Source organism: Elephas maximus, chromosome 24, assembly GCF_024166365.1.
Source record: "Elephas maximus indicus isolate mEleMax1 chromosome 24, mEleMax1 primary haplotype, whole genome shotgun sequence".
NCBI lineage: Eukaryota > Metazoa > Chordata > Mammalia > Proboscidea > Elephantidae > Elephas > Elephas maximus.
In genome coordinates, this window is record NC_064842.1 from 35,702,068 (window position 1) to 35,725,670 (window position 23,603).

General features: G+C 41.1%; 1 protein-coding gene across 2 annotated transcripts; it reads right to left on the bottom strand.

Annotated features, from left to right (window-relative positions):
- Positions 1-1,711: 1,711 nt before the first annotated feature.
- On the bottom strand, positions 1,712-21,818 carry TNFSF4 (TNF superfamily member 4). Of its 2 annotated transcripts, none has more exons than XM_049868665.1 (3): positions 21,545-21,818; positions 4,019-4,070; positions 1,712-2,526 (listed from the first exon to the last, which is right to left on the bottom strand). In XM_049868665.1, the coding sequence occupies exons 1-3, from the start codon at positions 21,695-21,697 to the stop codon at positions 2,177-2,179; spliced, it is 555 nt and encodes a 184-aa protein (XP_049724622.1). In that variant the 5' UTR covers positions 21,698-21,818; the 3' UTR covers positions 1,712-2,176. The 2 variants fall into 2 exon arrangements, with proteins under 2 accessions (XP_049724622.1, XP_049724623.1); XM_049868666.1 differs by having other exon boundaries at positions 4,019-4,060; positions 21,538-21,818.
- Between the last annotated feature and the right edge of the window lie 1,785 nt (positions 21,819-23,603).

Here is a 23,603-nt window from a genome sequence, read left to right on the forward strand (position 1 = left end):
AGATTACACACTATATTTTTTATTCAGGTTCTTTTGATTTAGCATTTTTATTTAGCTTCTCTCCATAATGGATAAAATAGAAGAATCATATCGTTGGGGGTGGACACTTAAGAGGAGATAAAAGAAACTGTCTCAAGCTGACAAAACACCCAAATGTAACTGGGGCCATTTAGTGTAGAGGCAAACAGCCCCCACCTTTCTGTAGATCCTGGAGACATCACAATATTGCAGCATAGCACAATAACTATGATGGCAGAGAATCATCCAGAAAGACTCAACTATGTGTCACGCACTCTATTTCAAACGGTAGGGAAGCATTTACTATAATTAAAAGTTCTTTTTAATCAATAAATTTAAATTTATAAAAGTTTTGGCACTTACAGAACTTATAAATCATCCATAAATTTGAGTTATGAAAAAAATCACGTTCATCCATAACACCATAAATATGATTTGCTGTTGTTAGCTGGTTGCTGTCAAGTCAATTCTGACTCATGACAATCCCATGTGTGCAGAGTAGAACTGCTCCATAGGGTTCTCAAGGCTGTGAGAAGATCACCAGGCCTGTCTTCCAAGGCACCTCTGGGTGGGTTTGAACCACCAACCTTTCAGCGAGTAGTAGAGCACTTAACTGTTTGCACCACCCAGGGACCGCATAAATAGGATAAACTGTTTCAAATTAAAGGGAACATTTAAGCTAAGTGTAAGGGGATCCTGTTCCGTGAGGCCTTAGTATTGGCTGATTACCACTAGTCGCCAACTAGCTGATTCCCATTTGTGGCAACCCCGTGTGTGTCAGAGTAGGATTGTGAGCCATAGGATTTTCGATGGCTGATTTTTTTTGGAGGTAGATCGCCAGACCTTTCTTCCAAGGCACCTCTGGGCAGACTTGAACCTCCAACCTTTTGGTTAGCAGCCAAGCATGTTAACTATTTGCACCACCCAGGTATTCCTATTGGCTAATTACAGGTTCTCTATTTTTAGTTATCAATGTGAGATCAGATATGGAATTTTACTATCTCTAGACAGAATTATCTTTCCTAAGGTACAGTAGCTCCTTAGGGCTTTTTGACACAAAGTTGCATTTGTTAATAGAAATCGCATCATTTTTTGAAAATAGCCTTGAAAACCTTATGAAGCAGCTCTGTTCTACATTTGTGGGGTTACAATGAGTCAGAATGACTAGACGGCAACTAACAACAATAGCAATGTGGTATATGTGTACAAGGCATGATGCTGAGAGTGTTATCTCAGCATAAACAGGACGACGAGTATGTGTGGTTTTGCCTATCTCTAGTAAGGAATGCGTTTCCTCCCCAGACTACATGCTTAAATTCCTATTGCCTTTCACCATGAGAGGTCCAGTATCACAGCTATCCTGTGTGATAAAGATAACCTTGCAATAAATTATCTCGCTCCCTGTTTAGAAAATTCCCTCTTGATTTGCTCTAAGTCAGTAGTTGGGCTTTACACAGCATCACGTCCCCTGATGGTTCTTGGAGGGGAAGTTTCTATTAAGAAGGTTTGGAGGAAGGGACAGCAAAGTAGTAAAGGGAAAAAAAAAAAGAGCACGGAGTATTCCTTAAACAGATATCTTTATCAAGTCCTGAGAGCTGTTCACAAGTTGATTTTCCTTTTGAACTCTGCCAAATGGAGAGGTATTTAGACAAAATGCAAACTGAGACCAATTAACCTTGACAGGTAGCTTTGGCTCCCAGGGGCTGGTCCACATCACCTCTGGCAGATTCATAAACACCCTTCTTGCTCTGCTTCATTTTGACAAGGTCAGATGGTGAATTTCCAGCAAATGGCCATTGAGTGTCTTTTCTAATGAAGTGAGTTTATTATGATGATTTCCTGACCAATGACAACAATGTGCTTTGAGGAAGAGGTGCTTATTTTCTCATTGCCACGAAGGTGCTCAATGGGGTCCAGGCATTCATGGGGAGAAGGGCTAGGTGATTTAGAAGATATTAGGATAAATAAGGTTAACCGGTATGCAAAGAAGTTTTAAATATCCCTGAGGAGCGGGGGTCATCTGCTTCTGGTCATATCCCCTGTGGCCATGGGGGTGCTAGGCTGGGGCATCTCCTCCACTCACAAGGAAGATCAGTCTCCTGTCCACCCCCAGCTTGGCTTCATGCTGGTATTTGGCTTAGGTGCTGCCATCAGATCCTCACTGGACACAGAATTCACCAGGATTTTGATGGATGAGAATCAGTTCCCCACCATTCACCTGGATGTCTTCACAGGAGGTATTATGACTGGTCAGATTCAAGTAGACTTTGTCCTTGAAAGCCAGATAGGCCACCGTGACAGTGTCGATAAACTTGACTTTGGTCAGAGGGAGGAGGGGCTCCCGACCCTTCCGGTATAAAAGGCTGAGGCTGACCTCCTGGGAGAAGTAGCCCTTCAGGGAGATGAGATAAAACCCATCACAGCTGATGATGATGGAGTTGTCTTGCACCTTCATGGTTTCCTGGTTGTTTGGGGATGTGAGGATGAAACCTTTCTCGTTATCACACCCTGGGGAGGGGAGGGGACAAGAAGAAAAAAAAGAATGATTCCTAAGTACAGCACTGGGAAGCAACCTTTCAATATGACTAGTCAGGTGAGAAGAAAGTGATACGGAAAGACATTGAGAAGAGTGAAAGCAAGAGAGCACTGTGTATCTACATATGGGTTGGAGCCTGTTTTATCTGTGAAATGGAAGAGGAAGAAAAGCTGATGCTTCTTGTGGGCAAGGGAGTCTTATGTATGGCTGAGTTGGGAGCGAAATAATTATAGCAATTGTCACAACAGTCAGGAAAGAGAGCTTGGAGGTTTCCTGGTTTCTTAGAACCAGGAGGCACTGGCGATATCAGTGCTTCTTTTCTTGCTCAGTGGATGGACTATGTCAAAGAGTAACAGGAGTGTCCCTTGTCCTGAGTCTGCACACCACTGCTACTTAGAAGCTTCAATCGAAGCAACAGTTCTTACCCATTCTCTATCCTCCCTCCACTTGACCCTGGAGTGAAAATCTTTCACATGTCCTGGACACTGGACTTACAACAGTGTTTACTACTGGCCTTGGCCAGCAGTCACTTAAGCCTAACAATACAGCTTCACATATCACTGCTACCTCCTTATTGCTAGTGTATGTGTGTGTGTGTGTGTGTGCTTCTCAGGTAACTTGGGAAAAGTCACTATTACAGGAGAAAGAACAGAAAGAGGAGGAGGCAGAGTAATGACTTTGATAGATTTGTGTGGGGTCAGTTCAATCTAAGTGTAAGCCAAAAAGCCAAAATTTCTTTTCTCTATCAGCTCCAACATTATCCTGAATGCCCAAGCAACTGCGTTTTGGACTCCCTGCTTTGGCCCATTTCCCTCAGTAATGGGAAAAAATAGGTCTCCACTGCTGGCTAGAATTCAATAATTCTTGCTTCATACCAAGCCCTGAGGGCATAGTTTGAATTAAAGATAAGGACCAGTTATGGAGGGCAGGATATAGTTCACTTCAGGCTCAGGAGGACTTAATCAACATATGAATATTCATATAGGAACCACCAATGATTGTCACGGTATAATCATAGATCTAAACAGTGCTCTCCTGATAGGTAAAGTATCAACTTGCCTTCATGTCTAGAGCCTCCCCCAACCCCATTAACGTATAATTTGTCCTAGAATGGAATTATCAGGAAATGATGTGTCAGACAGATCTGTAGGAAATAAAACCTTTGTCTTCTTACCTGAAAAATGGGAATAATTCCTATCTCAAAATGTTCCTAGGAAAATTAAGTGAGGCATATAAGGTAATTAGCACAATGGCCAGCATATATTTTGTTCCTAATTAATCTCCTTTTCTTCTTTATCCAGCCCTCTTTGTCTCTAATGAAAATAACAAGGTGAACTCCAACAATTACAGAATATATTGCTTCCACAGCAGAAGGGAGAAAGTTTGTACTCTGGAGGAAAGTAAGAGCCTGAAGAGAAGATTCTTTTAAAAACGTGAATTCATTAAACTTTTGACAATACTTACTGGTAAACTGTACTCTGATACTTTGAATTGGAGGATACTGAGCTGGTGGCACCTGAGGGAGAAAAAAAATTTCTTTTTAGAAAAAATGAACAAATGGAATTGGCAAGTCATAGACAATGAAGCAGAAATCCGGTGGCCCATACAGAGAAATTCCAAAAGGGTTTTGCACTAAACAAGAACTTGACAAAAGACTATTTTTCCTGTGAAGTTTAGACCCACACTTCCCAGCCACTCATCTTTCTTTCCTATAATATCTGTTAAGACTATCCCGCTCCTTTACTCAAGCATCTGAGATCTGTCCTCAGTTCTGCCAGACAATACATCCTTTAGTATATTGTTTTGACTCCCTCAGCCCCAATTTCCCATATTGGAATAACAGAGCACTGAAAATTCATCTTGTTAAAAAATCCATTCAGTCATAGAGCTCTCCACATGAAGAAGTTTCTGACCAATCAATCCGTCATAGCCACAGAATCCCAGAATGCACTTAGAGTAAATTCCAGAAGCTTCCTGGTTACTCGCTCATTTACTGTAATATAGGAATAAGGCGGTCCTACTTTCAGGGAACACAGGCAATAAAAACTGGTCCAGTCCTTAAGAGTATACTTTATTTGGGTGTAGCTCTTCTTTAGGTGGGGTCTACCCCTTCTCTTCAAAGGCGTGGAAAATCCAATTTGAACCAAGTGAGTATTCAACAGCAAGAAAGGAAGTGAAACAATAGATAAAACGCCTATAGTAATGTGTTGGCTTAAATAACAAAGAAAGTCAATATGGAGCAAACTCCAAGATATACTAAGTAAAAACAGCAAAGAGCAAAATCATGTGTACGGTATATTCCCATTTGTGTTTAAAAATGGCAATAATGCTTGTATGGGCATTGACTGTATCTCAAAGAATACATGAGAAACTGGTCACTAAAGTTGCCTCTGGAGACAGGAATTAGAACCTTGAGGTCAAGAGTGGGAGAGACCCCTTACTTTTCATGGTCTACTTTTTTATATTTTAAAAATGTTGTGCCATATATTTATATCGCATACACAAAAAAGAGATAGAAAAAAACAAAAAGCAATGCTTATTGTGCCTGCCAAGACAGCAGTCCCTCCCCCAAGTTATTTTTGGCGAGTTGTCCTGACCAAAGGTGCGGTGAGGGGTTTGTTTACATATCCTAGAGAGTGGAATCCCTGCTTCCCACTCTTCCTGGCACACTAACTAGTAGCCGCAAGCAAGAGGATTCCATTAGGGACTGCCCACACAGATGAGGAAACCCCTACTTCCCTTATAAGTACAGTCCCAGCCTTACCAAGCCGAAACCAACGGGCAGCGTAGGAAGAAGGCACAGCAGTTCTGAGGCCAGTGGCTGGCCTCAGGACCCACATTGGCATAATATCCTCAGCACATGGAAAGATATGTTGACTTGGGTAAAAATGGGAATCTTTGGCTCTCTCCTCTCTGTGAATTGTTTGTGTCAGCTGAATTAGTGTTCTTTGTGCTTAAGGCAGTGTTCTGGAGAAAGACCTCTCAGAAGGCATATTACCCTCTCACCATAATCCCCTGGGTAAATAAATGACCCCCTGACTCTGGGTCAGCATGAATCGCCACCTTGTTAAAATCAGAAGCAGCCTGTGGGGCAGCACAAAGAGTACAGGGCTCAGCATCCAGCAACCTGAGTTCTAATACCAGGCAGCCAGGTACTGTGTATCATAGGCAAGTTACATACCCTCTTTAGACTTCAGTGTTCTTATCTCTAAAAATTACTACAAGATCTCAGGCATCTCTTTCAGCATTTACTTTCCATGATTTAGATTTTATAAGTTCCAACGTGTTACCACCCGTCTGTTAGTTTGTTGTCTGGTGGTGATTTGCATGTGATTTGCATGTTACTATGATGTTGGTCATGCTATGACCCTATGATATAAGGTCGCTGTAAGTCAGAATCAACTCAACGGCATCTTTTTTTTTTTTTTTTTATGATGCTGGACGCTATTCTGCCAGTGTATCAGACACCAGCAGAGTCATCCATGGTGGCCAAGTTTCAGCAGAGCTTCCAGACTAAAACAGACTAGGAAGAAAGGCCTGATGACCCACTTCCAAAATTAGCCAATGAAAATCTGTGGATCACAACAGAATATTGTCAGATATAGTGCTGGAAGATGAGCCCCCTGGGTTGGAAGGCACTATACAACAGACACGACAATGGACTCGAACACACCAATGATCATGAAGATGGCACAGAACTGGGTAACATTTTGTTCTGTTATCCATAAGGTCACAATGAGTCAGAGCCAACTAAACAGCAACTAACAACAAGTTGCAATTTTGAGTCAATTTTAATACAAGAGAAAAACGGGAGTCCTTTCTTATCTCCCAGTTAACTTCAAGCTCCCTGATCTTCAAAGTCCTTGAGATTATTTGACTGGCTTTACAAAAATCTCCAAAAAGTTTCTGAAAATTAAAAAAATTCCCAACTTCTAAAGGGCCCTAATAAAATAGGGACGGTAGTGGCCAAGCTGACATCCTCTGAGACCAAGATGTTGACAGGCAGAAAGCAAAGGCACATGTGACTTCCTCTCTTCGATTGGTCTACTGGAACTCAGCCTCAGGCCTCCTTGTTCCTTTTCCTGAAGGTCACCAGGGGGTAGAAATTTGCATATTCTCAAAAGTCTCTCACTAGCATCAATGCTGTCAAATCTAGGTAATGTCCTAAAGTAGAAAAACATGGTCCTTCCTCTTACTCCCTGCCCTGCTACCACTTCCCCCCTTACCCTCCACACCTGATTATCTCATGCTGACTACCCACTGCCCAGAAACACTCCCACAGTGCCCAATTCAAGGCCTTCCATGGTTTGGCTCCAAACTGTTTGTCAAGCTTTACAGCCATACATATCCTTTCCCTGTCTTACGATCTAGACAATTATTCGCTTTAATCTCCTTGTCTTTGGATAGAGGGCTTGGCAGGATGGGACAAATAGCATAGGCTTTGGAGTCAGATTCAGTTCAGATTCGGACTTCTCCAATTTTGTGAATTCGGAAATGTTATATGCCATTTCTGAGCTTAGTTTTCTTACTTGTTAAAATAAGGCATAATACGTACTGTCATTGGGATCTCCCAGGAGATGACTGTGCTGTTTAAAGAGGATAACATATGTGAAACCAGCTCATCTGGCACCTGATAAACCTTCAAAATTGCTTGATTCCTTTGTTCTTTCCACCAAGAATGTTCTAGCTATCCCTTGCCTGGCACATGGTAAGCACTGGAAACCACTTGCTTCCTTTGTTGTCTCCACCAAGAATGTTCTATCTGTCTCTGCCGATCAAATTCTTACTACTTTCCAGGCCTAAATCAAATCCCTGATTTTTGGTTTCTGTACTCCCCTAGCAAGTATTTTGAATAAGTCTAATGGCATTTACCACCTACTGATTTATAATACAGCCATTGGATACATTCCTCATCTCCTCCACCAGACTTAGCTGTGCGGCCTTGGAAAAGTTACATCGCCTTGCTAATCTTCAGTTTCCTTATATGAAAAATGGAGATAACAAAAATCTATATCTCTGAGGATTATTGTGAGGATTGAATGAGATAATGTATATGAATTTTCAGCACCCTGTCTGGAAGTTTGTAAGGAGTTGATTAATGTCAGCTATTACTCTATATGTACATTGAAGATAAGATCCATGTCATGTTCACAATTTATCCTACATAACATTATGTACCACCACCCATCTGTCAGTTTGTCTTACTGTGTTGGTTTGCATGTTGCTATGATGATGAAAGTTATGCCACCAATATTTCAAATACCAGTAAGGTCATCCATGGTGATGGTTTCAGCCAAGTTTCCAGACTAAGCGCAACTACGAAAAAAGGCCTGGAGATCTACTTCCAGTGAAAATCCTATGGATCACAACAGAACATTACTGTCCAGTACAGTGCTGGAGATGGTGTATGACCAAGCAACATTTTGTTCTGTTATACTCATGTTCCCATGAGTTGGAGCCAACATGACAGCAACTGACAACAACACTATGTAAGTTTTACATATTTATAGAATGAAGAAATAAATAAAAAAAAAAATTGCCAAAATCATCAAGTACCTAAAATATCAGCCCTCTAGGTCTCTATGATCCCAAAAAATAGTACCAAAGGATCTGGGCTTCATAAGAAAGATGACCAGAAAATTACCTTCATGTACAGACACACTTTTTGTATACTAAGAAAAGCAAAATCCCAAGGTCTTCTCAAAATACTGAAACAAAACGGAAAATATCAAAGGCCCAGGAAGGCTTCTATGTGAGTACAAGCTATAGGATAAAGCAGCTTCAATCTGGAAAGTCTGAAGAGCCCACACCATTGTCAAAGGTGAAATGTAAATTCCTCCCATAAGTCTCTACACCAGAATCAAAGTCCAACTTGAAGTTTGATGAGATGGTCTCAGAAGCATGAAAGTGTATAAAAGAAAACATCTTCTAGTTGAATCTTACACTTTACAAATGAGGAATTTAAGGCCAGTAGAATTGTAGGAATTTGGCTCCTGCCCTCCACTTCGGTACACTTTTCTTTATACCACAAAAGTAATTTTTATTCCTCCAGTGCAAATTTGAATTGAGGAGAAAGTGATATGAAAACTAGAGTAACATCCTATTCCTTGTATTCACTTCAGCGCCAGTCCTGGAGAAGAGAAGAAACTGCCTTGAACTGGCCACCCGGCAGTCTCACAATGACCTCATGATGAGAATACATGGGGAAAGCCAGAGTCCAGGCTTCCTTTCTGAGTTTGAGGGACTGTCATACAAGAAGCCAAGAAAACAGGAACAACTGAACACCCAGTAGGCACTTCATATATGAGCATATGTCCCATCTAGGAGCAACTGATGATGCAATGGAAAGGTCTGCCAGCCTGATGGTTCTCAAATTCTAATGTGCGTTAGAATCTCCCGGAAAATGTGTAGAAAGAGCAGATGGCTCAGTGACCCAATGACTCATTCCCAGAGACTCTGATTCAAAAGGTCTGGGTGGACCCAGGAATCCGCATTTTTACAGGTACTCAAAGTTCAGCATTTGAGAATCACTTCACTACACTGTGAACTCCCAAAGGCTTGAATCCAGGGAATGTATCTTTTTCCATGCCCTGTGCAATAGCTGTCTCAAAGCTGGCACTCAAGAAATGTTTGCTCTACTGGAAGTATTATTCAGTGGTTCACTGAATAATACGGTTGTCATATTACTCAGTAGTTTGGTTGGCAGAAGCATCAACAATTATTGAATACCTGCTATTGTGGCAGGTATTACTCTTAACTCCGGCAACACAAAGGAAGAGAACACACAATCCTTCTTTTTGAACAAACGTATACTCCAGTCAGGGAAATTGTCCCTCTACTTAAAAAGATAAAGGTAATCTTCGATAAATGCACAATGAGAAGTGTCCATAGGCAATGCGTGTCATACTGTTCCAGAGAGTAGAAAAGTCATCGTAGGCTGTGGCAGCTAAGAAAGATTCACCAGGAAGGAAAGATTTAGACTTAGGTGTTGAAAAACACAAGACCCAGATAAACAAAAGGCATAACATAATTAGCTGGAGGAAATGTCTAGAAATGGGACCATGCTTTATGTGTTTAAGAAAAAGAATAAGAACTTGCTGAGCACTTAAAACATGGCATTTACTGAGCTAGGCCCTTCCAAATCCATTACCTCATTTGCTGCCCAAAACAACCCCTGAAACAGGAGTAATAATTACCTATTTTAAAGACAGGAAAATGAGAATCATTGTTCAGAACTTGCTCAGGAACCAACAGGTATTAACTTGACTTTGATCAAAGGCTAGGACTCTTTTTATGATAATGTGTCTCCTCTTTATCCTTTACTATCTTAGGAGTAAAGAATCTCTTGAAATGCATTCAACTGAGAGTCCAAGATTAATATGAATTATTTTCATCATCAGTACTAGACAAGATGAAGTTATCACTTTTTGGATCGCTCTCAAAATACTCAAATATATCTTAAAACGCCCAAAAATTCTCCTCCAGAAAGAGCTCCTCAGCCAACCCCATAGGGTCATTTGTATAGTTCAGGTTGGCAAAATCATTAACTTGGTTCTGATTAGATACAGCTGTCCTGGCAAGGGGCAGCAGACCCATGGATGATTACAAAGTAGGCTGCAAGCAAGAACTGCAAAGAAGAGTCTTATTAGGTCCTTTTCTGGCCCCTCTCAGTGCCTCAAGCTCTGAGCTCTCTAAGAACATTGCTGGGAAATATTTGATGTCTGCCATTTTGCCAGTAGCCAGTACTGTGTACTCAAGAAGGTATGTGATACTTGTTTTAAAAGCTCATCTTTAGAGAGTGTGAGCTTCCAATTCAGACTCACTGGGATGTGGCATGGGGTTGCCCACTTTGTACTCATTTAGCATTTATCCTGGAGGGGCAATCTGAGACAGAAGGGAATGATACACATCAAGTATGAAACCAGGAAGTGGGCTCTGCATTCATTATGTGGGCCTTGCTTTTCCTCACTTGATACTAGGCCACAATGTCAAGGTCCTGGGAGGGGGTGAGAACAGGGAGTGAGTCAGTGGAGGATGGCGGGGAAAGAGATCTGTGACGGGGACTCCCCAGTTCACCATGAGCCTCTGCTAGGATGTGGCTTCTCCTCTCCCCACTTTGGGCTTCATGTCAATCAGAAGAGATCTGAGAGATGGTGAAAACACATCTCACGAGCTCCCAGGGTATATTTCAAGCGGCCTCTGAAAAAGAAGATAGAATTTTTCACACTTACCCACTACAGTAGCTAAGAAGATTGATTTTTTTCCCTAGGATTTACTGTGTCCTCAGTTCTCCACGGAAACTGCCCTTCACAAAGTTATGGGCCCCCCCTCTTCTAACCAAGGAATTTCAGAACCCCACCCAGGGAGAAAGAGAAACAAACAGGAAAAAAGAGCAAACCCTGGTTCTTTGGCCAGGGAGTCCTCCATGCTCAGAAAACCTTATCCCAAAGGTTCTATTTCTCACAGACAAGATACTATGTTACCTTGAAAACCTCATTAAATAAAGAATTTGTTGGGATTAATGAACCCAAAGAAAATCTGTTTTAATTAATATCCAAAACCTTCTCTTTCTCCATCCCTACTCTTCATCATCCCTGCCAGTTCCTTTTGGTTGCAACTTCTCTCTTAACCTCCACCCTCCTCTCCAAGGCACAGTCTCTTCAATCTAATACTGTCCTCTTTCTAACCACGTCCACCCTTCTTGTCAAATCTACTTAGAAATGGCTATATGAGTCTTCCATCAGAGGTCTCCATTTAAAGACCCATTCCTCTCTATCTCAGAAAACAAACTGTGGATTCATTGTCCCTAATGCTCAGTTGTTGACAGATTCCTAGGAGAAACTCATGTATTCATGTAAACAACCAAATTAGCCAAAATCATCCATGCAGCATGAACACACCTTCAAACTTATGTGATGAACCCAAAGCACCAAATCTTTATATCCTTAGAGAGAATATTCTCATATAGCTGGGTTTCCCTTCCTATATTAACTGGGGAAGTACTCAAAGTACACTGACAAAGAAGTCTGCCAAAACAGTTCTGAGAAATCCCTTCTTCACCCCAGTGATTGGGGAAGTCTCCACCATAATATCCTTGTACCAGCTTAGTCTCTAAGCATCTAGAACAATAAGTTTACAACGTAGTCACTGCATCACCCCACAACCTGCCATGCCTCAAACATAATGGCACTCAGTAAATAAATGTTTTCTGAACAAAGATAGAGTTTAGCCCCTTAGGCTACACCTGGAGTTTAACCACCGATTGCATGGTCACATAACATCTGATGCTGATTCTAGGCTGCACCATACATTTCTCAAGGCTTTTTAAATTGCCCCATTCATCTTTGAGTACAAAGGAAGCAGCAGAATTATTATAGTCAATATTTTTCCATTTGAAGTCACTCATTGCCCATCTCATTTGCTATATAAAAAGAAGTGACCATTGCTTTAGGAAGACAAGCTAGTACAGTGAACAAGGCATTAGGCTGGGAGCAGGGACACCTGGTTCTGGTCTTGGACAAGAACAAGTCCTTTTCCTACCTCAGTCCTTAATTCTTCTCATTATCCAGCCTCAGTTAAGGTGGTTGGAATAATGTCTAAAGATCCCTTCCATTTCAGAGACTAGACAAATCACACTATTAGAAAGGGAAACCCCAATGGATTGGGCAGTAAGGTTTGAAAGAAGACTTTTTCAACACAATAGACTCCTCTGCTATAACAAGAGCAGCAGACCTCCTCCTCCCCACGTGGTTCCTCTGGTGGTTAATGATCAATCAAGATTATCCCTAGAGTGTGTCTGCAATGAAGCTCTTACCTCATTTGCATTTAAACAGCTCCCATCAAGACACCTAAATAATTCTGAACATTCACTCTGGTACGAACTGAGGCTAATAACTGTAAAAACCATCCCAGAATAGCAGTGGGATGATGGTGCTGCTGCTGCTGCTGCTGGTGGTGACAATGATGATGACATTTTAAGCTAAAGCCTTTCTGTTGATTAATGGAAGGGAAACCAAGTGGCTGCACGTAAAAGAAAAGTATGCTCCTTATAACCCCAATTGAGAAACTAATATTGAAGCTGGTAGGTAGCTTTTTGTGGAGCTTCCCGTTGCTGGACAGAAAAACAACTTAGGTACCAAGGCCCTAGGCACTGAAGCACTATATCCCCGCCCCTTGGTTATTCAGCACTAATCAAATACTATGTTGTTGCTTTCATCTGCCTTCATTTCCCACTGGGATACAAGCTCTGGGAGGGCAAGGAGGACTATGTCCATCTTGCTTATCATTGTTCTCTCAGTTCCTGGCAGCTGGCTGGCACTCCATACGTACTGTTGAATAAGTGGTTGAGTAGTTATTTGCATACAGTGTGCTAATCATACTATGACGTAGAAATAATTCTTAGAATCAGAGTATAATAGAACTAGAAACGTCCTGGGAGATTATATAGTCTAATCGCCTTACTGTTTACAAAAAGGAAAATAAAGTTCAAAGAGAATAAATGAAATCAGTGCCAGAATCCAGGTCTTCTTCCTTTTCTATGAATATATCACACATGCAATGCTCTGACTGTTTTATACAAATAGCCTCTAAGGTATTATACTGTTGTCAAAGTGTCACGGATCATGTTATCTACATCTGTGTAAGTGGACTCAAATCTCTTTTAAAAAAAAGTCTCTCATATAAATCTTTTCCCCAGTTTTTCATAAAGGAACAAATGTCAGAAAAGAAAGCAAATTTTAAAAACAGCCAACGAACATTCTTAAAGCTCAGAGTCGTGACATCAAGGCTGAGTGTAATAGAATAAGGACGGCCTGGAATTTAGGCCTGGTCTCGATTTCTGATCTTGAATTTTCTGTGCAGAACTAGGGAAGTTTCTATGTTTCAAACTTCCTCATCCGTAAAACCGCACACAAATATCTGTCCAATCTTCCTCCAAGTTTGTTAACAGTGAGTAAGTGAGCACAGAAGTAAGGAAAAGTGCCACAAAAACAAGGAACTATTACTGCCAGTACATTCATACCACTCACCCTTCCCCCTGCATTACCCATCCCCCCAAAAAAGCTCTGCATTCCCAGACACCAGACATTTAGTCTTCATTGTACCAGTGAGCATACACAAGCCCAGATTAAGACTCTCAGAGGTCTTGGAAGCTGAAAACATTAAGCACCCAACACACAAGCAATTCGAACTGTATTCTAAATTACATAATTACATAAAGTGTTTTATGACTTATTTTATAATCCAATGAGGTTTTTATACTATCTGTTGATGACTGTTTTGATATTGCTTCAGAGTTGTTTATAATATTGTTATTTTCATCTTGATCTTGTTTGACTCTGCTTCTCTGGTGCTCTAGACTCAGGCCCTGGCTGCCAGCAGGGGAGCGCAGCCCCGTGCCTACGTCACTTAAACTATTGTACCCCTCAGTTCGCCAGGTGCGCAATGCAATACTTTGGCAATGAAGATTTTCTATACTCTTAATAAATTAGTATTAGAAGAATTAAAGTTTGAGTTTGTCCATCTTTCTGTCATTCAGGATGTATTTATAAATAGTGTTTCCACGCTATCAGAGCTAGACCGATATTTTCAAATTAATAGACCACCTAAGGTGCACTTCGAGGAGTCCTGCTGGCCCAGTGGCTCCAACCCACCAGTAGCTCCACAGGAGAAAGATGTGGCAGCCTGCTTCTGTAAACATTACAGCCTTGGAAACCCTTGGGCAGTTCTATTCTGTGCAGTCAAAGAATATTGGATATTGGAGAAGAATATTGAATACACCGGGGACAGCCAGAAGAATGAACAAAACTGTCTTGGACATGTTATCAGGAGGGACCAGTCCCTGGAGAAGGACCTCATACTTGGTGAAGTAAAGGGTCAGCAAAAAAGAGGAAGACGCTCAATGAGACAGACTGACCCAGTGGCTACAATGGGCTCAAACACAGCAATGATTGTGAGGATTGCGCAGGACCAGGTAGTATTTTGTTCTGCTGTACCTAGGGTCGTTATAGTCGCAGTCGACTCGACGGCAATGGTTTCGGAATGTGGCTTCCGAATGAGAAGTCCACAGAAAAGGGAAGAATTGTAAAACTATCCCAGTCATATCCCCAATGTTTCTAGTATTGTGGAACAGGGACCACCAGACCATATGCCTCTTCTGAGTATAATTTTCTGTCCTGTTTGTCAGCCAAGTAAGTCATTTGACAACTAGATGAAATATTTCAAAGTAGAGAGAGAGATAGCTCAGCCATGTGTTCTAAGTTTGTAGTCTTAGATCTCTGGACCACTTTCCAGACAACCTAAAAAGCAGACACAGAGCCTAAGAATGCTTCATACCCTCATAAATTATCTCCTTCATTCTTCCTCCTCTATGCAGCCACGTGCTTTTCATTAGAAATCTATGTTCAGAATGTTAGAACTATTCCAAAGCTTTTTTTTTTTTTTAGTCCTAAGAATGACAGTAGAGAAATCAAGGTCCGTAAACTTAAGATTAAGCTTAACCATGATATGCTTTCTGAGGTATGAGTTATGGCATGTGTGTGTGTTTACAAGGTAAGCATTTTGGTAGCAGTATACTATGGAAGCATGTTACTGATTAATAATACTCTTCTTAACGTTTACAAAGCTCTGTAATACAACTTTTGATCCTACAACAGTCAAATAAGATATATAGGAATGGTATTATCCACCACCCCCACTCCCACTTTCAATTTTGGAAATAATTCAACTGAGACTCAGGGAATTCCAGGGAAGCTAAAAGTCTGGACAGGACCAGAATCCCCTGATTCCTGGTCCAGTGCACTCTCTTCTATACCTCGGTGACTCCCCCAAAGTCTGAGACTTTTTTTCTTTGTTTGTTTGTTTGTTTTTGGTATAAGAAAGTTTTTCAATACCTTCATCTGAAAAGATGTAGATACCAAAAGCATGGGTGGTTACAAACAAATTATACAAAGCATAGGTTATTGGGGAGTTGGGTTTTGTCCCAAACTCCACCTCATATTTCATTCTGATTCACAGTGGCCCTACAGGACAGAGCAGAACTGCCCCCATGGTATTTCTGAGGCTATAAATTTTTACAGAAGCAGACTGCCACCTCTTTCTCCCCTGGGGCAGCTGGTGGGTTCAAACCACTGACATTTTGGTTAGCTGCTGAGCACTTAACGATTTTGCCACCAGGGCTCCTATTTCATCTATGACTGTGGGAAAATAACCTTTCTACTTTGTAACTCTGGTTTTTTCACTCACTAAATAGGAATATCAACATTGTACACAGGTCCTCCAACCCAAAGGGCTCCAGAATATTGACTTTCATTTTCTATGAAGGGAGAATCCCTCACGCAGGGAGAGCCCTTCAGGGACTCTGAGGGTGAAGGACACGAAAGTAATTACTATTAAAAAAAATAGAGTTGGAAGGGCAGGGGTGTGAGCCCCTATTCAAGGCTGGGCCTGCTCCGTGCTGATAGCTACAGGCTGAAATCAGAGAAGTACCAAAAACCAACCAATCCAATTAGTGTTAAGTCAATTACTACTCATGGTAGTCCCAGGTGTTGCAGAGTGGAACTGTGCTCCATAGGGTTTTCAAGGCTAAGATCTTTTGGGAGCAGATCACCAGGGCTTTCTTTCAAGGTGTCTCTGGGTGGGTTCACACTGCCAAGCTTTCAGTTAGTAGATGAGTGCTTAATAGGGAGATTCTATTCCTAGGTCTATACCAAGAGCCTTTCTGCTGCCTTCTCAACTCTCCTCTGTTCGTGTCTGTATGTGTGGATGTGTGTGACATTTACCAGGATGATCCACATCCAAATTTTTCTGTTCTATTGTGAGTACTTGGGTCAGAATGTATGTCTAGATTTTCTATTTATTAAATATTTACTGTGTAAATAGGAAACAATATTCCAAAGAAACCAAACCCTTTAGCATCAAGTCGATTTCAACTCATAGCGACCCTATAAGACACAGTAAAAATGCCACATAAAATTTCTAAGGAGCGGCAGGTGGATTCCAACTGCCAACCTGTTTGTTAGCAGCCCAGCTCTTAACCACAGCGCCACCAGGGCTCCAGAAAAATTATTAGGGCCCTCCCCTCACCCCCGATGTTTTTCATCCTTTTATGTGTGGATGGGCAATTGATTTCCTGAGAAAAGTTGTTTAATCCTAACTCCTCTTTTTTTTTTCCTCAGGGGGAAAAAGGATAGCGCTTTTAAAAGATGCCAGAAAATGGTTAGTTTTACTGTGGTGCCCCCTAGTGACGTATGAAATTAGGTTCACTTTCTGTCTTTGCCAACATATGCCGGGATAACAAAAGCAAAATTTGGAGAAGCAACGTTTTCGTCATTTTCTTTGTATTTTTTTTTGCATAGAATGGAATGAAGTATGATCTCTTAGCATAACATACAAGACCCTTTGTAATCTGTCCTGGCCTAGGTTTTCACCGTCTTCTTCCACTACTTTTCCCATGAACACTCTACTCCAGCCATTTTGAATAACTTGCTGTTGCCTAGAAAGCCTTCTGCCCCCAACCCACCCCTATTTCTCATCTATTTAAAGAATTTCTATTCCTCCTTCTACTATCAGCTCAAGCATTACCTCCCCCCACCTCCAGCTTTTTCTGACTCTCCGAAGACTTAAGAGTTCCCCTGCTCTCCTCTCATTTTCCCATCGCACCTTGAACATGTCTGCCCCCATTCTGCAATAGGACTGAGTTCAAAGAGTTCAAAAGCCTTATATTATGAAGGCATGTTTGTGTCTCCAATGCCTCAAATGGTACCTCGCCCAAGTAAAAACTCAATGGAATGAATTTGAGAAAGGATACTTTTAATTGCTAACAGGAAGAACACTAGTCTAGAAGTCAGGAGTTTCTAATTAACTATGTATGTGATCATGAACAATCCACTCACCCTTTTGGGTTTCTGTTTCCTAATCTGTAAATAACCTCTGCCTACTACTTGCTCAGAAGACCTGATGGTGCCCTGGTTAAAGAACTAGGCTGTTAATTGAAAGGTCGGCCATTGGAACCCACCAGCAGCTCTGTGGGAGAAAGATGTGGCGGTCTGCTTCCATAAAGATTTACAACCTTGGAAACCCTATAGGTCAGTTCTACTCTGTCCTATTGGGCCATATGAGTTGGAATCGACTCAAGAGCAGTGGGTAGGTAATACTTGCTCAAATATGCAACAATTTTACACATTTTCATTAATACCTCTTTTAAGAGCCTCAAAATACTTTGTGAGAAATCAGTTCAATACTTCAGATGTTTCTTTTTAATTCCCACAGATTTGCTTATGAAATACAAATTCAATTGTGTTTGAAATAATCTTATTTGCATATATTTCAAAAAAAAAAAAAAGAATTTCTTAAAAACAGATTACAGGGAGAGACACCTAAATTGAACTAATCCGAGACAAGATTTGTTAGGCAAGCTTCTCTTTCTCCTCCAAAATAATACCAAAAAAAAGGTCCAAGTTATAGCCTGAATCTTCTCAAGAACACGTGAATTCTAATTCTGGCTGTCACTGACACAGAACCAGTCAACTTGCTTTCCAGGCACTTCCATTTCTGTTTTTCCCAGCAGTAAAGCAGTATAAGAATGTACATATACATATAACAGCAGAATAAGCTGAAGAATTCTCACCAGAAGCACTGACATATATAAAGTGCTATAATTTTAAGGTGATAAAGATCCTGAAAGCACCATGAGTCAACAGCCCAGGGGCTCACAGAAAAAATTTACAACACTTTTTCACCTTATAAGTCAGCCTTCTTTTTTTTTTTTTTTCTTTTTTGCTCTTGTTCCGCAGCTAAAGTTCCAGATACAACTAGAAGCCGGTTACTTTAAACTGCAGGCCCAATAAATATCCAAACACTGTATACTGTTTTTGTTTAACCAAAGCAGTTAATTTTATAACTTGTGTCATGGATATTCTTGAAGGGTGATAACTTCTTCCCTCTTTCTAAGCAAGATATGTTGTCAACTCAGAATAAGTTGTTTAGATATGTACGTAGTATATAAATTAATATATGTGTGCAAATTTTATTTCCCCTAGTTCCTTGTTAAGAACCAGGAAAACCCACAGATTTATACACAAAAATCTATTGAACTGCTCATTTATTTTTTGTATTTCTCAAATCTTCATACCCATTCTACGTATATATAAACTCCATACTTACAAGTTATTAAGCTGGAAGATATTTTACGGACCATCTGAACTAACCATTTCATGTTAACCAAAAACCCACTGCCGTCGAGTCGATTCCGACTCATAGCAACCCTATAGGACAGAGTAGAACTGCCCCATAGAGTTTCCAAGGAGCGCCTGGCGGATTTGAACTGCTGACCTCTTGGTTAGCAGCCGTAGCACTTAACCACTACGCCACCAGGGTTTCAAGGCCTAAAGAGGGAAGTGAATTATAATTCACTTCCCTCTATGAGGGTGGATAGGGTCTTTTTTCTCCTTTTTTTTTTTCTTTCTGGCATCTCAAAAATGAAAGCTTCTGTTTTCCACATATCTAAATAAAACTTTAACCCAGTGATGAGAAAACAAAGGTTAGTTAAGTAAATTGACTGGAAAACTGACAGCTAAGTGGAGTTTAATAGCTTTATCTGTATTTGTACAGAGCCATGCAGGTAGACAATTACTTTATAAGGCTAAAAATAAAATGTAAGAAATAAGGAAAAAAGCATTATTATCTTCCAAATACCTTTTTCCTATAATAGAGGGGATAATAGGTATACAATGAGCATTTTAGCTCTACTTGACCCCTACACACATCATCGAGACACACTTCTTAAAACAACAGAGGGTTGATCTTCATTACCATCAACACCACCTACCCCATCCCTCAACTGAAATTCCAACAAGCCTTGTAGGTGGGCTTGAAAAGGCTACCAGTCTGTGCCCCTTTTTCAGCAGATACTCTATGACACCTCTCTCTCGTTCGCTCTCTCTCACACACACACCACTCGTATCTGACGAAGTTCCAAGAAGCACAGATGCAACCAGTCTGTGCTATCCTGCCCCGTAATAAAGTATATGTCATTAAATATACAGACCCATTGTGTTGCCTTGGATCCTATAACATTCTGAAAAATTGTTAGCTAAAACAGTCTAGCAAAAAATAAAAAATAAAAGATTTTTAAGTTAATGCCCAGTGAAGAATTTCATCTATCTGGGCCAGAAATATTTCTGTATCCCCAGTACATGAGAACAAGTTTCTTCAGCAAAAAGTTTTAATGCACCTCGTATCTCTTTGCTTCCATTTCTGCAAAACTTGCCTGTTCTTTCCTGGAAAAAGCTAATTCTCTTCCAGAGGTGTATCTTGAGTTCTAGAGTCCTGGAAGCCAGCACTCAGCTTTCTTTTCCAGCGCCGTCACAAAACTGATGGGCGACTTGCCAGAAGGGACGCCTCTCCCTCTCAGTACCCCCTGGGCATCAAGCTTCCGTGGGCGGCCCCTGCCACCAGCTGGCTATGATACATCTATGTTTCACATTTTGCTCCCTTCTGCTCAGAGCCCTACTGCAATTGGTTAGCCTTTTTGTCCTGTCGTTTTATCATCCCACGGTGTAAGGAAGTATGTAACACTGTGGTTGTTTGAAATAACGCTTTAAAGCTCCCAGACCTGGTGAATGCACCCAGCTATTCTATTTTAGGTTACGGTGTTTGTTTTCTTCTCGGAAGAGCCCAATTCCGGTCTCTGCCCCGGGCATCCTGCCACGGACATGTTACTCCTTCCCCGCGTTCCCTCTCCTCAAATAGCCTACTTTGATTTCACTGCCCCCCACGGTTCTGCACTAAGAGCAGCCAACGAGTGGAGTGGTGAGTTGAGGATGGGAGAGTGGCCGGGTTAACCAGTCTAGAGATGGGAGCATGACCCCGCTACACCTGTAGTTTGTAGACGCAAGCACTCACCGCAGTACTGCGGTCACAACCAAAGTCCCACCAGCCTCCTTGCACTGCAAACGCTCAGTTCCTGTGGGCAGAGACATGACCAGACATCTGGCAGCACTCTGCTCGTCTTGTCCTGCCTTACTCTGGGGTAGCCAGTTTGGGACAGGGCCATCAGGAAGACAAGCTCCTACTGTCTAACTTCTACCAGGAAGAGACTTTTCCAACCCCAAAGCAGCCAGCCAGGAAACAAGAATTATCTGACTAACTCCAACAAGGGAACTTGAATATTGATTTTTTTCTTTTCAGTGGAGTCTCCTGCCCTCAAGAACTTCCTTCAAGACCTAATAATGTTTGTATATCTGAACAAATAAGAGAAATAATATTAAAGGAGGATGCATGGGACTAGAATAAAGAGAAGGAAAAATGGGAAGAATATCTTAATTAAGTGGGAAAAATACTAGAAAAATTACCTCCCACTGCATGATGTATGGGACATACTGGAAAAAATACCAAGTGATGTCTTTACATTGTGATTGATAGAGACAGACTGTTAGAAACAATATCTGATTTCATTGTTGGACTAAATGTTTCAACATGTGCATATACACATATGCACACGCACACACACCCCTGCCATTGAAATGATTTAATATTGATATTTTGGTCATTCTTAAAAAAAAAAAATCTCCTTTTATATATATGGAGTTTATTAATATGATGGAAAAGTGAAACTGGTCCTTAATTTCCTTTTTATATTAATTCCCTGATCAGACACACTAGAAGCAAGGTGGATAAACCAAGTACATCAGTGATTCAAAATCAAGTTCATGAAGGAATGCCAGGATCCTTGAGTTGCAAAGAAAAAGAGAATAATCTCAAAGTAGTGCCCCTGCCCTACCTCCATTCTGCCCGGCCACTGCCACCACTGAAAAGAAGGAAGGAAAGGAGAGACAGAAGGGTGTTTGACCACACTTTACAATTGCTAAGGGCGGGGGGGAGGGAACCACCTCTCACAATTTTGGCATCAGATCATTTCCAAGTGACTGCAGCTGTTAGAGCTGCCATTAGCAGGAGCTGGAGGGAATAAATATGCCCGGCAATGCGTCTTACCTGAGAAGTATAAAAGTGCAGGCAGACGTAGGTGAGGCACAGCAGCAGCCCGAGCCACTGAATCACAGAGGCCACCAGCAAGAGCTTGTTCTTCCCGAATCTCAGCCTTGGCACATTTCCCACATTCTCGTCCAGAGGTGGGACCCCTTCCATCTTCACAATCTGGATGCAGGGAAGATAAAAGCTGCAGCAAGGGGAACCTGGGGGAGGGCTAACCTCTTCCCCACAAAAGAGGAGAGGAAGGCAAAACAAAGAGTATCAATCAGAAAATACACACAGGTCCCAGGACCAGAGATAAAAGGCGATTGAAAGAACAGAGACAACTCTCTCAGTTTTAACGCTTCAGCTTTTGCAGGCAGGCGGGGGAACTTCTTTGTGACTAATCTAAATTTCCCCTTTACTTTCTTTCTTTTTTTTTTTTTTTTTTCCTCTGGGCTAACAGGGAGTTGTTTTTGTGGCATTCCAGTTTAGATTTGAGTGAACATGAAATGACAACGATAAAAGTGTGCTATTTTCTTAATTTCTCATTGTGCCCGCTACTGGATTGTGGGTCACCTGTAAAGCTAAAAATCATTGTCCATTGACATAGGGTCTCATATATCCAACCCTGAAGTGTCTCAGAGAAGAGATATAAGGAAAATGCCAACCTAGATCCTTGCCTACATTTTACCAGGTAATTAAGGATTGAACCCATTTTACAGATTCAGAAAACAAAGCACACGCAGACCATTCTTGAAGCACAGAAGAGAAAATGGGATGGCAAATCACGAAGAAAGAAAGGAGTCCTCTAGATACGGACCATTACATTGCAACGAACAAACTGCTATTTGTTAAGCAACTACTATGTGTCAGACACTGTGCTAGACAAACTTGCAATCTTTTTCCTCATTTAATCCTCTGAGGCAAATTCAGTAAACACTTTACATTATTAGTTTTAAACCTGCCAGAACAGGAAACAAACAGAAGAGTATTCTGATTTTTTCCCCTATCCTACATGTTACCTTTGCCTCATATTTAATTTTTGCATGAATGAACAAATGAATAGATTCAAATAAGCTTTGAAGGTGGTTCCTTTCCTTGAGGTCAGAGCTGGTTCAGAACTTTAAACGTAGGAGTAATCGACTGATAGACGCTGCTCGTCCTTTACTGTTGAAATAAAGATAGGTATGATGAAATTACTTGAAAATGCTTGTTCAAATCTGCAAATATCTGGAGTCAGCATTACGAAGGCAGTGCTGTGTTTGGATGACATAGGGCTGCGGGGTAGGGACTGTTTAAGATAGAATCTGCCCCTGTTCTGTGGGTGTGTTTGTCTCTCTTACAGCCCCAAGAGTCACTCAAGAAATATTTAAAGAAAGAACGGAAGGGAGTATATTTGGATATAACAATATGAGATGTTATGTGCAACTTCATTTTGTAGAAGACGGATAAAACCCGTTGCTGTTGAGTCAATTTCGACTCATAGCGACCCTAGAGGACAGAGTAGAGCTGCCTCATGCAGTTTCCAAGGAGCACCTGGTGGATTCGAACTGGTGACCTTTTGGTTAGCAGCCGGAGCTGTTCACCACTACACCACCAGGGTTTCCTAGAAGATGGATATGAGGCATATTTAAAAGAGAAACAATTTGTGGGAAATGGAAAGTACATTCACTTTTACCATATGGATCAATTAAAATATGGATTAATACCCTTTTTACAGTAATTATGTCTTGCATTTGGAGAACACATTGCTCTTCAGAAGTTCAAGTTTTTACCTGACAGATACGGTAACTACAGCACAACATTATAGAATACAAGCCAAAGCTGGAAATTAAGCCTCCATCTAAGCTTATCTCTAAAGAGTTATTCCCAGGAGCTATGTACCTGTAACAGTAGGATGTGAGGGTGTGAAGAGAAAGACCACAAGAGAAAAAAAAAAAAAGTGTGCACAGCCCAATTCTTGTGTAATAGTTAACAGTCATAACTAAACATTAAATCAGTAACTATTTACTCATTTATTTTCAAAAAATGACTAAAAGAGTCACAGCCAAAGAGCGTAAAATACTATCGGAAACTGTAG